The 16,561-nt window shown below is 38.1% G+C and overlaps 1 protein-coding gene across 3 annotated transcripts in view; it reads right to left on the bottom strand.

Moving 5' to 3' along the window:
• Uchl3 (ubiquitin C-terminal hydrolase L3) overlaps positions 1 to 16,561 on the bottom strand; it is a 46,460-nt gene that overhangs the window by 22,426 nt on the left and 7,473 nt on the right. For 2 of the 3 annotated variants that reach the window (XM_031361165.1, XM_031361166.1), the window contains exons 3-6: positions 10,991 to 11,119; positions 10,219 to 10,375; positions 9,812 to 9,897; positions 8,260 to 8,307 (exon numbers count right to left, since the gene is read on the bottom strand). In XM_031361165.1, coding sequence (XP_031217025.1) covers positions 8,260 to 8,307; positions 9,812 to 9,897; positions 10,219 to 10,375; positions 10,991 to 11,119 — 420 coding nt within the window. The remainder of the gene's footprint in view (positions 1 to 8,259; positions 8,308 to 9,811; positions 9,898 to 10,218; positions 10,376 to 10,990; positions 11,120 to 16,561) is intronic. The other variant, XM_031361167.1, reaches the window with a different exon arrangement.

Here is a 16,561-nt window from a genome sequence, read left to right as displayed (position 1 = left end):
TCGGATCCTCTTAATGCTTACTCTCCCACGCAGGGCTAGCAGCTGGACTCTCACTCCAGCTCCTAATTTCTAGTGTTACATGAAATGTGAACTTACTGTTCTCAAGCTCCCTAGACTGAGTCTCAGAAATTCTTCTCATATAATTTGAGAGTAGCCACAAGTAAGTTTTTCATTAAGTATAAAGTTCTTGTCTCCTAAAATGCCTCTGATCTGTAAAGTTAGACCACAGTGAACACTAAGGCCTTACCATCTCCATATGTCAGTTCTGTTTTTCTAACTAAGGCAGGTGCAGATGGGAGAATGGCATCTAACGTCAGATCTGAAAGGTAGATTTTCTGAGGTCAGTATAACTGTTTCCCTTCAAGGAATAGCTTACCACAAGAACTCCCTCCACTCTGGGAATACAGTGAAGAAGCAACAATGGAAGGAGGGAGACCACACAGAGCATGGGGAGCTAACCAGGGAGCCCCAGTGTTTCTTACTTCGAAAACAAAATAAAATGAAATTGCCTCCAAAAACTTTACCACAAGTCTTGGAAAGGAAAACAGGTTGTGGGAAGTAAAGTAAAATCTAAAAATGGTTCCAACTCTATAAAGAACTCCCTTTACTTTCAGTTATGTGTTTATCTGTCTGTGTGTGCACTCTGAATGCAGGAACTCAAGGAGGCCAGAGACGGTTTCAGTAATCTGGAGCTGGAGCTGCCAGGTGTCCTGAGCCACTGACATGGGTGCTGGAAACCAAACCCAGTTCACTGCTGAGCCAGCTCTCCAGCCTCTATAATTTCAAACTTTTTGACAAAGTGGGATTTACATAGCTTAATAAGAAATTCAAGTTCTACACAGGAACTGAGTTCTTCCTGATAGCAAAGGGAAGGCGGCAGAAAAGCCCTCAAGGAAGAGTTAGAGATGTGAGTGAGCCTTCTTCCCCAGGTATGCAGGAGCTGCTCTGTGCTGAATGGGTTGACTTCTCCAATACCTCAGGGCTGGCAAGATGGCTCAAAAGCCATAGGCTCTTGCCACCAAACCTAATGACCTAGAGATGGAGGGTCCTGGCACCTATAGGGTGGAAGAAAAGAATCGTCTCCAAAAAGCTATCTTCTGACCTCCAAACGCATGCTCTGGTATTCACTCACAAGCATGCAGATACAAAATAAAGGTGATGAAGATTTTTAAAAACAAACATCTGCACTTCAGTTTGCAATGAAGGCATACACTGTATCTACATGGTTAATAACTAGATTCTACCAGGGTCTCTCTCTCACACACTCATACCCAGACACACACACACTTGGCTATGTTTCTATGAACTCTCCATATGTTGATTTAAGCAAAGATTGAAAATACTATTATATTTTATGTATGTGTGCTGATAAAATATAGTTTATTATTCCCTAACATCTAATATCTACCAGTAAGAAATCTACAGATGATTTTAAGAATACAGCAGGATGTATATATCCTTTTCACACAAGGAATCTTTTTTTTTTTCCTATGAGTACTCCTGGAACACTCTATCCACCAGAAATACTGAGACACAACTTAGTGTCTCAGTAAGATGTATAAGTGTGATATATCCTTAATTATACTATTTGTGACTATTTACTTGAAATCAGAACCTTACCCAGCAATTAAATAAACTTGCATGTAAAAGTCAACAACACTAACTAGAACAAATTACATATTTCATTATACATTAAATTTTATCTTGGGCTGGAGAGATGGCTCAGGGGGTAAGAGCACAGACTGCTCTTCCGAAGGTCCCGAGTTCAAATCCCAGCAACCACATGGTGGCTCACAACCATCCATAATGAGATCTGACTCCCTCTTCAGGAGTGTCTGAAGACAGCTACAGTATACTTACATATAATAAATAAATAAATCTTTAAAAAAATTATAAATTTTATCTTATTTTGTGACTTAAATTCATTTCACAAACTTACTAAAGAACTTTGAATAGTCATTAGGAAGGAAAAATTATTTCCTTCTGTCAAACAATAAAAAATTTAAAAATAGAATTTAACACTGGTATCAAAATACACTATTTATGTATATGAAATTATCAAAATATCAATTAAGAAGGGGGAATATTCAAGAATTTAATATTTGCATTGGCTATGCTCAAAGCCACTAGTGACTAAAAGAGAAGATCTTTGAAAAACAAAAAACTTTCTTATTCATGTTTACAATGCACAGCTTCTAGCATAGAACATGTTTAATTCATTTGTTTAATTGACTAAGTAAAGGAATGACAATTACCCTCTGGGATGAAAACCTTACGCAAGTCTATCCTATAGCCCATTAATCACACCTATGAGGAACATCTTTGGAAGAACCTGCAATGAACATTTGGGTAAAGAATGATAAGGTCTACTTTTAAGTTGAAAAACTAAAAATCTAATCATCAAAATTAAGGAACTGGAAAGTAAATTATGAGTCACTCACCTGAAAGTATGCAAAGATTTATTTCTACTAAAGTTTTGAATAAGAATTGTTTAGCTTGTAACTAATGCTAAATGTATTTTTTGATATATTTTCAATTTTGGCATGTTTATTTAAAATAATAAAATTGTATGCTTTTTGTAAGCTAAAAAATATAATATTAATTACTATAGTTAACACAGTTCTTTTTGGCAAATGACCTGAAAGTAGAGTCTAAAAGCAAAGTACACTTGGGTTTTTCTTTCTCGCCTTCATGTATGACTTGCAGAATCTTGTCCATTGTTGCACTATGAACTATTCATTACCAATTAAAAATGTTCATGCTATCAGAGTCATTGTGTCTGAAAGACTATTTTATTCTTCTAGGTAATCTGTAGGTGCCCAGGCTATATCATCTTTGAACCACTTGCCAGCATTCTGACAGGACTGGATACTTATAGTCCTTTTTAAATTAAGTAAATATGCTTATATCTAATCATAGTCATTTCATAATTATTCAGATGTTTAACCACACATTTAGCATTGAGACACACACTACTGTAGCATATATGTAGAACAACACTTCTGTTGATCAAAACTTTGCTTAATATAATCTCAGTAAATTTTCTAACATGGCACTTTAAAGACAAAAATCACAAAATTACAGGGATAAAATTCAAGTACAACTAAAGGGCTATCAGTTTACTATTTCTCAGTCAGTCCATTTCCTACCCAAGGTAGGATGGCCATCACTTTAGTGCAAAGCATGAAGTGGCTACATAATCAGCCTATCAGCTTTCTATTGTGGTGTGTGGCCTGGCATGGGGGCACACACCTGTGATCCCAGCACTTGGCTGGCAGGACTAGAAGTGGACCACGCAGCGAGACTGCCCGAGTTCAAGTTCTGGCTAAGCCTTGGGGACAGAGGCTGAACCTTGCCTTGCGGCAGCTGCTTCATCTGTAAAGGGAGATAATACCTGTGACTCCTAAAGCTGCTATTGTGTACAAGCAAACAGCACATACTGAGTCACTTCTGGACCATTGGTAAAGGACATCAACTTAAAACACTGTGATTCTGGAGATCCAGACTAGAATACAAAATGGTGATGCAGCAAGTGAAAGATCAAGGGACAGAGTGACTCTTCCACTGAAAACTCGAGGATTAGTATCCCACTCTCCCAGGTTTTGGTTGTTGTTGTTTTTGGTGGTTGTTGTTTTAAGTTTAGTTTTAAAAACAAAAGCAGTATCTTTCAGTGAGTAAACGAAGCAAGTGAAGTGGGCCTACTGTCCAAATTTCTGAATCAGCCAGTGTCTGACAGACAATAATGGTGAGATAGTGAAAAAGATCTATGGAACAATTCAACTGTGGCAGCAGACCATAGCCAACCTTCTGGAAAACAAAAGAAAACAAAACAAACAAAAAACCCAAAACACCAAAACATGAAATATTAGTGGCTCAACTTAATGAACTTCTCCTTTGGTTCACAAATCTCAGCATAGACTACCACCTCCCCTCAGCCCTCCCTTCTTGTAATATTCTGGGTGTCAGATGATGCCATCTCGTCTGTGATCAACTTTGGTCCACACTATTAACTAGTGGTTCCTCTTCCTCTGTCCATTCCTTTTAGCACCTAAGTGACCCCGAGTTTACTTTTGCCTCCCCCTTATTCTCTTCTGAGAGTTCCCCAGCTCCTATCCAAAGACAAAAAGGTTAAAAACATCTACCATAACCATAAGACTTATACATAGAAGCTCAATGCTTTTCATAGGTCAAAACCACTACAATGCATTATAAAGTAAATATGATTTGATGATCTAAACCTAATTTGCTAAGCACTAGACACAGCATCTCTGGTTCCTCTGCCTATGAAGTCCAAGCTCCCTTTGCTTCAGTCACATTGTCATTCAGTGCCTAGTAAAATAATATCGCCATCCACATTCACTGACTGCCCATTAAAGGCCAGGCACCATTCTTAAGCAACTTTTGAGATTAACTCACTAATCATTATAGTAATCTAATTATAGTATAATAAGATAGGCATTATTAGCTTATACAAGAAAAATATGTTGCCTACATTAATAAACAGAGGAATCAGTATGAAAACCTACATCCTATGCTCTTTCTACTACATTATATTTTTTACTAAAGCCTGTTTCAGTCAGCCTTACACTGGAAACATAAACCATGTATGACAACCAAAGTCCATGTTCTCATGGACCCACATCTCAATAAGTGAGCAAGATGAAGAAATAAATGAAAGGAAGAACAAACTTGCTATATAGACTTTTAAAAGGCCAGGAAGGAAATGGCATTTGATGATAGACAATAATACAGGTAGATGATGAAAGAAGGCCTCCCTGGAAAAGGACTGAAGGCGAGATCAGAGAGGTCAGAAAGGGGCCATGCCATCTCTGCAGCGAGAAAAGGTATACCAGAAGGCTCCCGTATTTACTAGGTTACTAAAATGTCCAAATATGGTATTAGGCTAAGCATCATACTAAAACTAAAGTTCTATTACCAAATCTCTGTTGTTTGATAGTGTCCTGGTTAGTTTTGTTTTGTTTGAATTTTTTCAACTTTTTTTTGGGGGGGAGAGGGGTGGAGGAGGGTCAACTTGCCACAAGCTAGAATTTCCTGGGAAGAGGAACTTCAACTGAGAAAGTGCCTCCTCGTTCTGTTGGGCTTGTAGTCAATCAGGCATGTATAGCATGTTCTTGATTAATGAAACAAGATGAAGAGGAAAAAATGTCCCCAGTAGAGGTTTAAGATGGTTAGGAAATGGATCTGAAAATATATAGTGTGGGCCTTTTTCTTCAGTGACAAGAGGTCGTTAATATATATAATATATTATAATAATATAGGGGACATTAGTAAGATCATCTTGCAATCTGCAAACCAATCCCACAAAACAAGGGACCTCATATAAAAATGCTGTAGTTAAAATATTTACTGTAGAACTCCAAAAAAAATCTAAGATTTTGACTTTTTTGTTTTTAAGACAGTGTTTCACTGGGTATCTGTAGCTAGCTTGGAACTTACTCTATAGACCATGCTGGGTTAGACTTCCCAGAGATTCTCCTGCTTCTGCCTCCCCTACCTGCTGAGATTAAAAGTGTTGCGTCTGACTGTATATTTGTATCATATGCACATAGGTCACCACAGAGGCCAGATGAGGGCTTCAGACAACCTAAAACTATAGTAACAAGGAGGTATGAGCTAGCCCATGTGAGTGCTGGGTATTGAACCTAGGTTCAGTTCTAGAGAATTATTCTAGAATAGTAAGTGCTCTTACTGTTGAGCCATATTCCCAGCCAGTGAAACATTTTTTTTTTTAAGTTTTCATAAAACAAAAGACATTTCTAACCCAATACTGGAAACAGTAAATATGTAGTGAGCCTTATGTATAAAAAAATCTCTGAATAATTTGAAATATGCAAATAAATAGGCCTAAGAACCATAAGAAGAGATAAAATTCCCTACCTCATAAGCTAAGGTGCTATCACACTTACTTATAGGAGGAATTTTATATACCACTAAGGTAGAAACAGTAGCAAGTAAATTATGCCAATAGTTTAAACCAATCCTGAGTCTAGAACTGTTAAAATATAAGAGAATGTGCATCACTGTTTGTTTATACAGGGTCTCACTATGCAGCCTAGGCGAGCCTGGAACTCATTTTTTGTAGACTAGGTTACCTCTAAGTGTTGATCCTTATGCCTCAGCCTTCCAAGTACTAACAATTTAAGCTTATACTACCACATGTGGCTTAAAAAATATATATTTAAATAGCTAAAAAAGAATATGAAAAATAAATAGATGCAAACCACTGAAGTCACATGAAAGCATACATAGCTTAGGTAAAATATATCCAGGTTCTAGAGTGCTTTATGTAGAGGGTCACACTGAAGGTAATTCTGAAGGCTGAGGAGAAATCAGAAATGCAGATGCTGTGGGAAGGAATAGTTTCAGAAAGAGAAATTCTACAAAAGAACAGCAATAAAATAAGAGATTGCTAGAGAGAAATGTGTTCAGAGAAATAACCAAAGCAGCCAGGGTTAGGAGAGGCCTGAAGCCAGGCAGGCTGAAGAGGGCCACACGGACATAGAAATGTGAGAATGGCCGCAAACTCTGTTTTTCTACCTGATTTATCTCAGAGGTATAGTGCATAGAAACAATATAGCTCTAACAGTGATTCTCAACTGTGAGACATGATAAAGCAGGAGAAGAAATGAATTCTTGTGGGAGTAAGGCTTATGAAAAGCCCTCTAGAAAATATTACCTTTCTTCCACTCCACTCTGAAAAATCATTGCACTAGGAAAACAAAAGTTTAAGCCACCAACTGAATTACATGTCAGGAAATGTAATGGAGGTAAACCTGTAGGAACATGAAGGGACAGAAAAGAAGGCCCAGCCAATAACCTCAAACAAGGACAAGTGCATTCTAAAATGTCAGTGGGTCATTCCTGTGGTGGTATCCAGGATCACAAAGTATGATGAAGTTTCAGTCTGGACAAAAAGAGATGTGTCTGTCATTTAGATGGTAACCCAATAAACTGGATGAAGCTCCAGAGGGGACGCAAGAAGGCACCACAATATTCTTGGAAGTGATTATGTATGAATTGCTTTATTATAAGTAATTGACATCTTATAATAATCTTCTATCAGTCCTCATCACTAGTTTTAACTCAACCCAACAACTGTGCAACCCACACTTCCTAAAGCTCACAACAAGCAGCATAAACGACAGAAGCACTGAACTAATTCAAGGCTGCCCACTACATTGGTCTACTCTAAACTCAATACAAACCAACAGTCTACAATGTTCAAAGGCAAACCGGAGAGCAGCTTAGAAGGGATAATTACAAGGACACTCAGGTTTCAATTAGTCAAACAACCACAGCCATACAGTCTGAAAGAATAGAAATTACAGCTATATCACAGTATCAAAGGATTTCAGCCTCAAAATGGATTTAAAACTAATCTAAAATCATCTTCTTAGTTATAAAAAATTTCAAAGTATTTTTACAGTCAATAGGCAATATCATCCCATGTGTGAAATGTGAGTTTTTCCTCTTGTTTGTTAATATATATTAAGTGTATAAAATACGAGTTTTATCATGACATTTTCATAATTTCTCCCTTTCACTGGCTCCCTTCTTCCAAAATAATCTCTGCCTTGGAAAGTGTGATTACATATGAAGAAAATACACAATTGCCTGGTGCTCTAAATATACCATTGGCTTTAATTAAATTCTAGTCATTCTAACTGAATATTTTCTGACAAAGTTCCCACAAGAGTGAGGGCTTTAGAAAAGCAGAGAGAAGGAATGGATGAGAGAAGTCAATAAAGTCAAAAGAGGCAATGGAAAGAGCAGAGACGTGACCAGCAGAGCTCCCCACCAGCATGAAGCTGGGGATGATCATGGTGGCCCAGAAAAGATTCACTGAGCAACACGACTTTCTTCTGGAAGCTAGGCATGACAGTGATGCCCAAAGACCATACAGGCTAGGTGGATATGTAGACGTCACAGGAATCTGACAGGGAAGCAGCAGGCCACCTGCTAAGTAACGTAAGGAGACAAGCATCTACAACAGATCTGTGGAACCCGTGAACAGAGCTGTTCACAGCTCTGGTAAAGTGGACCAGACATTAATGTAGCACGCTGGTAGCCTGCGCAAAACATTTCATTTGATATCACTCTATGGCTGCTACTGTTGCAGAAATAAATTCTGAGGAAAAACAAAAAGAAAACCAAAATAGGGAAATACTTTTCCACAAGTCCTACAATGGAAGGTCAAATTTATACACAGCGACATTTTTGAAAAGAAATGTGAAATACCTCAGTCTGACCTTCATGTGCACTGGTTTCATGAGTAACTCGAATGGCCTGTAATAAGAATATAAACTATTTACAAAAACATACAGCAACTATATCTATCTTTTAAATGAAAACAGCAACAAAGCTCAGTTTTTACCATCTAGAATCCTGTAACGAGGCGGAAAATTGGAAGAACTTTAGGAGCAGTTTAGCACAGGACCGTTCAGAATTATATCTCAGTAAGCAAATGAAGTGGTGTCCTTTTTACCCACAAATCCCTTACGCATTAGGAAACTGACTAGCTCATTGTTTCTAATCTGCATAGTGCAAGGAGAGGGTCATTTAGCTTCCTCAATTGTTAGAGCAACACTTAACACTTTATTCACTTGAGACGGGAATAAAGTGGGCATATCACAGAGACTGAAGACGCTCAGCCATCTGTCTCTCCAAGGTGCATGCTCCTGTAGCTCTGCCTGGATTTATGCTTAATCATGCATTTCAGTCGGCAATTTTAAAACGTGGTGCAAAAGGCATGCATTTATGAGAAGCTAGGGAATTCAGCTAGCTAAAGTTAAAAATGCTCCAGTCATACCCACTACGATCACAGATGCAGAGAAATGGATGTAATAGAAAAACCAGGGGTAAAAGTATAATTGTTATGTATAGCAACTTGGTGCCAAGTATAAAAGCCTTAAGACATGCAAACCGATCAGCAATTTCTCTTCTAGGCATTAATAGGTTGATGTATTTAATGTACATAATGACATGAAATTAAGAACGGTTCTAAAACCCCAGACAGTAATATATTTTACTCAGGCTTGTAATAATTTTAAGTAGTGAAGAAGGAGAAAACTCTTAGATTTCAAACAGCATTTTACTAGTTAAATATACTATACAATGGGAAGCTACTCAGCCATTAAAATAATAATGTTAAATATATACTTACTGCTGTTAATACGTTTGTGATAAGTGAAAAAAGCAAGTTATAAAACAGTATTACAGTGTGATCAAATTAAAAAAACTATTATGTATATATATGTGTGTACACATATATATATACACACATATATACACATATATATACACATACACATGTTTCCTATCAAACTTTTATGCAAAATAAAGATGTCATATAAAATTCCAAATATTTTAAAACTTAAAGCAACTATAATACTTTGGAACACTAAACAAACAGTATAAAAATGCACATCATACTTCTAAGTCCAAAGAACTTATCATCTATTGATGTTATGAAAAGATAAAAGGCCTTCAAAAGAAAAATGATTTTCAAAAATAATGAATGTTTAAAACAATCACTTGAAACTGGATTAGAGGGTCCAAGATTTAATTTATAAACTAAATTATTTGTTCATCTGCTCTGGACACAGAACTGTCAACTGAGCAACGTTACAGCTATTTCAGGTACAGCTACCTCAGGAAAACTGAAGCCCTTTCTTATGCATATGACAATGATCCTTCCCCAAACTATGGCTTATAGAAAAAAACTGCTAAACAGAGCCCACAATCCTGTAAAAGTGCCCAATGGATGAGGGGATAGAAAGAAGGTACTGACGTCATAGTTCTCCAGGTATTTGGCTCTTTCTTCAGGGCTCATTGATACAGACTCCTCCAGGAACTTTTTCATTGTTGACCCTGATTCTGAGAATTTCAAAAATGGTTAAAAATTTAATTTTAATTACAAAGAAAATAAACAGTAAACATAGTACAGTTTTTTTTAGGTAAAAATTCTTTAACTGGTAAGAATCTAAGAGTCTTGGGATAAGTAATTATGTCAAATACTCTTCTGCTGAACCTGTCCATCAACAATATGAAGAATGGGAAGGATTTATTGCTCTCCCAGCAGCGTAGACATACATACATCCCCAAAATCATTCCTTTATGGTTGGAGTTAGAGCACCCTCTACTGTTTAATGAAGTAAACACATCTGAAGAGGAACACTGGAGCAGAAAGTGATTTACCAAAGTGCATCTTGTCTTTGTTGTTCGCAATGGCGTGGATTAGCCCAATCGTTCCGCAGGCATTGCTGATGGTCTGTTTCATAAAGTATACTGATGATGTAACATCTTGTCCTTGAGACTTTATTTTTTCTTCCTCTTCTGTTCTGAAGACTTCATACTATTGGAGGAAAAAGTCAATAGTCCACATGCAAGAACTACACACTAAACAAGACAAGTTTGTAAAGGAAAGGTATGAAAGGAGGGGTGTAGCCTAAAATAAGAAAATAATTTAAAGTACCAGACTGACAAATAACCGAGAAAGAGTAGTAGCTGTCTTACAGCAACCGTGTGAGAAAGAAAAGGCATTCTCACATAGGCTAGTTTACTCACTGCTTGCCTGTGAGATACAAGGGTCTCACTGTATGGCTCAATCCAGTCTGCAACTCTGAGCTCAAACGATTTTCCTGCCTCAACCTTTCAGGTAGCAAAGTTTGCAGGCATACTCCATGGCACTCGGCTTCCTTCACCAGTGTTAAAGGCAGTCACTGGCACAAAGCTGAGGCAAGCTAACCATATCTCTTAGGAGTAGAAAGCTAAAGGTAAAAGACTAATAGAAAGCTTTATTGTCAATCTATAATCATATATCTTTTATTTTAATAAGACATTAAGATCCCCTTACTTTTTACTTTGCTGATTGTATGTAACAAAGGCATCATTGTTTTTAAAGACTATTTTTTATTCAACATCACACATCTGCATTTGTCACAACGTGCAGCCCTTGCTTTGCGCTTACCTTCTCTGTAATAGGAAAGAGGAGCAGCACCGCACACACCGGTCTTGGTACCATGCTAAGAAGTTCAGGCTCCATCCCGTACACATCAACAAACTGCCAGTTAGGATGCAGGCCTAACTGCTTGAGAAACTAGTGAAAGAAAAAGCAGCAAAATGTTAACTGGTCAGAGAAAAACCCTCATAGTGTTAACAAGGAAATGATCAACAAGTGTGCACTATATATCTAATATATAAAAAGGAATGTGTGCCGGGCGTGGTGTCACACACCTTTAATCCCAGCACTTGGGAGGCAGAGGCAGGTGGATTTCTGAGTTCGAGGCCAGCTTGTTCTACAGAGTGAGTTCCAGGACAGCCAGGGCTACACAGAGAAACCCTGTCTCAAAAAACAAAAAATAAAAATAAAAAATAAAAAATAAAAATAATAAAAAGGAATGTGGGGGTGGCAAGATGGCTCAGCGGGTAAGAGCACTGACTGCTCTTCCGAAGGTCCTGAGTTCAAATCCCAGCAACCACATGGTGGCTCACAACCACCTGTAGTAAGATCTGACGCCTTCTTCTGGTGTGTCAGAAGACAGCTACAGTGTACTTATGTATAATAATAAATAAATTTTTGAGCCTGAGCGAGCAGAGTTGACTGGAGCAACCAGAGCAAGTGGGGTTGACCAGAGCAAGCAGAGGTCCTGAAAATTCAATTCCAAACAGCCACATGAAGGCTCACAACCATCTGTACAGCTACAGTGTACTCACATACATAAAATAAACAAATAAATAAATAACTCTTTAAAAAAAAAAGGAACGTGATCAAGTATCACCAATGTTCAGTGAGAGTGCAGAAAGCAGCACTACCAACCCAGACTGTACCACATAAGTACATAGAGTCATTTTATCAATATACCAGAGCCCAAGAGGCCAAAGAACACAGTAAAGCACATCTACAACGAACAGGGTAGGTAGAGAGCAATTTACATCACATACCAAACAGTTAAAACCCCTAACACAGGAAACAAATCTATTTCAAAATCCGTAACTTTGCCATTGAATATGTTAGCCAGGACTTCGTCAAAGACAAACGAGGCACCTTAAGAACTTATTGCCAGCCTTTAATGCATCACTTAAATAATGAATTATTATTTTAGTACATCAATAATTTATACTGATACCCAAAAAATAACACCTGGGGTTTAAAGACAGATAGCTAAGCATTTTGTCAATAAGAAAGAGTTACATGTGCACAGACACACATGCGGGCAAACACTGCCAAGACAGACAGGCAGATGGATGGAAGGAAGGCAGCTGGGATTCTCCCTTAGGAAGAAGTACATGACATGGATTCCATCAGCTCTCCATCGAGCTGCATGGTCCAGCACCACAGAGAGCAAAGGCCCTCCACTATGCCACTCTTCACCATGTTACAACTCAGGATTTCAGGGTTCACAAGCAGATCTGAAAATATTTCCCGTGTTCATCTCTTCTTCCAATTTTACTGGTCTAGGCCAGTCAATATTCAATCCTACCTAGAAACCAAAAAGGGGTTTTTTTTTTAAGGCTCAATGTTAAAGGAAGACTCTTATCTTTTCCTCATTGCTAAGCACTGTATGTAGCCAAATCACAGACACTCAAGTTATATTGCTTGAACTGAAATGGATACACCTTGATAGATAACTTTGCCATCTATATGTCTGCACATTATATAAGCTCGTTTATGATGAACATTCAATATACTCCCTTTTCTGCCAGTTAAAGAAGACTGGGACGTTCAACTCCTTTATCTACAATCTGATGTTCATTAAGTCAACTCTGCATATTACCATGGTAGAACAGACACCTCTGGGGTAGGCAGGTGTACAGGCTTCAGCAAACCTGGGGATCTACTTGGTGTGGCTAGTCCACACCCTCCTCTTGTGTCCCACCTAACAAACTTGGCAGCTCAAGACCCTTACCTACATACTATGTACACACCCCTCTCTCTGAAACTCAGCAATCTGTTAGCACACAAAGCCCACTCCAAAGAATGTGGAAAGGCAGATCCAGTCTGAACTGGTTTGAGGTGTGGAATAAAGCAAACTGTGTACATAAAGTGAAATTCCTCTATTTACTCTCGGTTCACACATAATTGAGCATGGATGTGATTAAAATCAGGCACATTATAGAAAGGCATATGTATAATATGTATAATACAAAAATGATCATGTAATTTAACATCTGACAATTAAAATAGAGAGCCATTCAAACTACATCCCAAACTAAGCTTTGCCTTCACTTGAACCTATACAAGGAAGTCACGAACATCAACTGGGTCCTTGAAGGACTTCAATTACATGGCTCACTGTGCCCCTTAACAGTATATCTGACCTATTCCACCATTTCACTTTTTAAATAAAAGTCTGTGCTTTGAAAGAGATGTCTCGAATCTGGAAACAGCAAGCTGCACCACAACTCGTAACATCTCTAACTGTTCAGACCCGATCAGAGGGTTTGTTAATTTTGACACTCATAAAAGCATACTTATTATAAAGTTACACAAAATGGCACATATGACCCAGCAATTCCATGTATGTACTACAAAATAAAGAAACATTCTCACAAGAATGCAACCTGGACAAAAGGGCTAAGTTACGGTAAAGAGACTTTAGGATAAACCAGCAATATACAAGCTAAGCTAAGCAAAATCCAAAATCTAAAGGCACCAATGATAATGACACTAAGATCAGCTAAGAACACAATGAATGATCAAAAAGCACAAAAGCATATTGTATTAAATCATAGAAATCATTAAATCTTAACAAAAGTTACAATTCACCTTAACTCTTGACTCCTATCATGAAATGATATAACATAAAATCTCAATTCAATTAATATCTATTAAGTATATTAGCTCTATTCTCTGGATCTATATTGCCATGAGTCACTCATTAGGAGCCATACCATAATACAAGGAAAAAACAGTTTAAAAGTAACTACAGCTGGCCATGGTGGCAGACACTGTTAATCCCAGCACTTGGGAGACAGAGACAGAAGGATCTCCATGAGTTCAAGGCCAAGCTGTTCTACATATTGAGTTCCAGACACAGTGAGACCCTGTCTCAAAAAACAAAAACATAATCATGAAAATGTCCTGTTTCTATACAAAACAAACACCAGATCTGTATTTAAAACAAACATGAAAATTTTAAAAAGATACATTTTGTTTTTAGTGTTTTCTTTGTTTTTTGCTTTGTTATTTCAAGACAGGGTTTCTCTGTGTAGCCCTGGCTGTCCTAGAACTCACTCTATAGACCAGGCTGGCCTCGAACTCAGAAATCCACCAGTCTTTGCCTCCCAAGTGCTGGGATTAAAGGCGTGGGCCACCACTGCCCAGAAAAAGACACATTTTGTAAAAGGTCATCTATAATTAGCTGAATAGTATAAACCCAGCCAGTTTTATTATCTCATTAAAAAAAAAAAATGTGGGGGTGGTGAGATGGCTCAGCAGGGAAGAGCACTGACTGCTCTTCCGAAGGTCGTGAGTTCAAATTCCAGCAACCACATGGTGGCTCACAACCTCCCATAATGAAATCTGATGCCCTCTTCCGATGCATCTGAAGACAGCTACAGTGTATTCATTTATAATAATAATAAATAAAACTTTAAAAAAAATGTGGTATTCTACCACAGTCAAGTTTAAAGGTAAGTAACAAAATCTAAAGAACTTAAATTTGCAAAACTCTGAGGAAATGCAAAATAATCTTAAAAACTAAGCTTGTGGTTGGGGGTGGTCTCAGGTGGAAAAGCGCTTGCATTCCATATAGCTTGAGAACTTGAGCTTAGCCCTTTGGAATCCATGTAAAAAGCTGGGTGTGGCTCACTCTTGTGACGATACAAATTGACACGCTAAGGCAGGCAGATCCCTGGTTCTTGCTGGTCAGTATAATTAAACCAGTCAGTTCCAGGTTTAAAAAAAAAAAAAAAATCAAAGGAAAAAAACCCCACGAAACTAAGCAGACCCAGCAAAAGTTCTCACAATTACTGAGAAGATAAGAAGCTGTCCACACGCGCTCTTACAGAGCCATCTCTGCTTACCCGGAAGTGCTGTGTTAGGATAGAGCAGGAAGGAGTGTTACAAGCTCTAGAACCAGGCTTCGGTTTCTAATAAAATAACAACATCAATCATTTAAAAAATCTAACTGATTAGTTCACTAAAATCCCACAACTTAAAATTTTTGTTTAATTAAGAAATATAACTTGTAAATTACAACAAAATAATTTTTTATTTAAAAAAATGCTTGTTTTTAAAAGAAGATAGTATAAAAGAAATGTAGGCAGTACTGGTACTATTTAAGTATAGTATTATCATTATTGTATCATAATAAATTTAGTAGTCCTAAAAAAATAACTTTGTAGTCTACAATCCATGCACAAATTTGGCACCATCTTAGGGATATTTAAATCCAGGCATTGTGGCACACAGCCATAATCCCCAGCGCTCAGGAAGCTGGGGCAGGAAGATCAACAGTGTAAGGCCAGCTGGGCTATACAGACATAGATAGGAATCGCAGCTTAGAAACTAGTAAAACAAAGTCTAGCAAACTGACTCAAAATAACACAAGATAACATTTCCTTAACCCCAGGATAGAAATCACTGAAAATATTTTATATGGACGTTGAAGAAAAAAGAGTTACTTCACTGCAGGTTCGATATGGACCAAGTCCAAGTGATCAGGAGACACACGCTGGTTTCCTCAGAAGCATCATTCAGGACAATATAGCAGCAGCCCGCCATACCAAGCAAAGGTGATGCAGCCCGGATTATGGTAAAGGCCCTGAACAGCATTCTCTTCCATAATGGCTAAGGACAAGGGGAGGACCCCAAAGACAGCAGCCAGGACCACAGGACTCAGAGCCGCATCCCAGTGGAAGGTAGAGTGCTGGTTTCCATAATCCCCCCAGACTCACAGTTGTGCTGTCAGGGAGATTTAGGAGGCGCAGTCTTGCTCCAGGTAACAGATCACCGGAAGCAAGCTCTGAGCAGAGTCTCACCCTACCTCTTTTTTGTACCCTGCTTTGTGCTTGTGGTTCAGCACGTGAGTTCTCAGCTTGCTGCTCCGGCCATCATGCCTTGCACTGGCAGCTAATGTTTCCCCACCGCCATGGACTCTTAGCCATCTAGAACCATAAGCCAAAATAAACTCTTTGTTCCTTGAGTTGTCTCGGTCATGCTGTTTCATCCCAGCACCAGAAAGGTAACTAATACATCCAGGTTGTTTGGGTAAAATGACAACCCTGGCTGAGGACAGGGTTAATATGAAGAAAGAGCAATATGATTCCTTCTACATGCTTTGAACGGAAGAACTGATGAACAATTTAAGGAAGTTTTTAGAAGGCAAAATGTCCCAGCAAAAATAAATAAGTATCACTTTACTTGTTAAATATTATTCTCACTGCTGAAAAGTAAAAAAATTAAAGCACCTTAGAAGACAAAATTTTGTTCGCTGAAATCTTCAGGGAGACCTGGGTGGTGGTGGCACCAGTGGAAGTGAATGCCCTTAATCCCTGAACCCAAGAGACAGAGGCAGATGGATCTCTAAGTTCAAGG

This window comes from Mastomys coucha, unplaced genomic scaffold (assembly GCF_008632895.1).
Source record: "Mastomys coucha isolate ucsf_1 unplaced genomic scaffold, UCSF_Mcou_1 pScaffold9, whole genome shotgun sequence".
In the NCBI taxonomy this organism is placed as follows: domain Eukaryota; kingdom Metazoa; phylum Chordata; class Mammalia; order Rodentia; family Muridae; genus Mastomys; species Mastomys coucha.
This window is presented reverse-complemented; position numbering and strand designations above follow the sequence as displayed.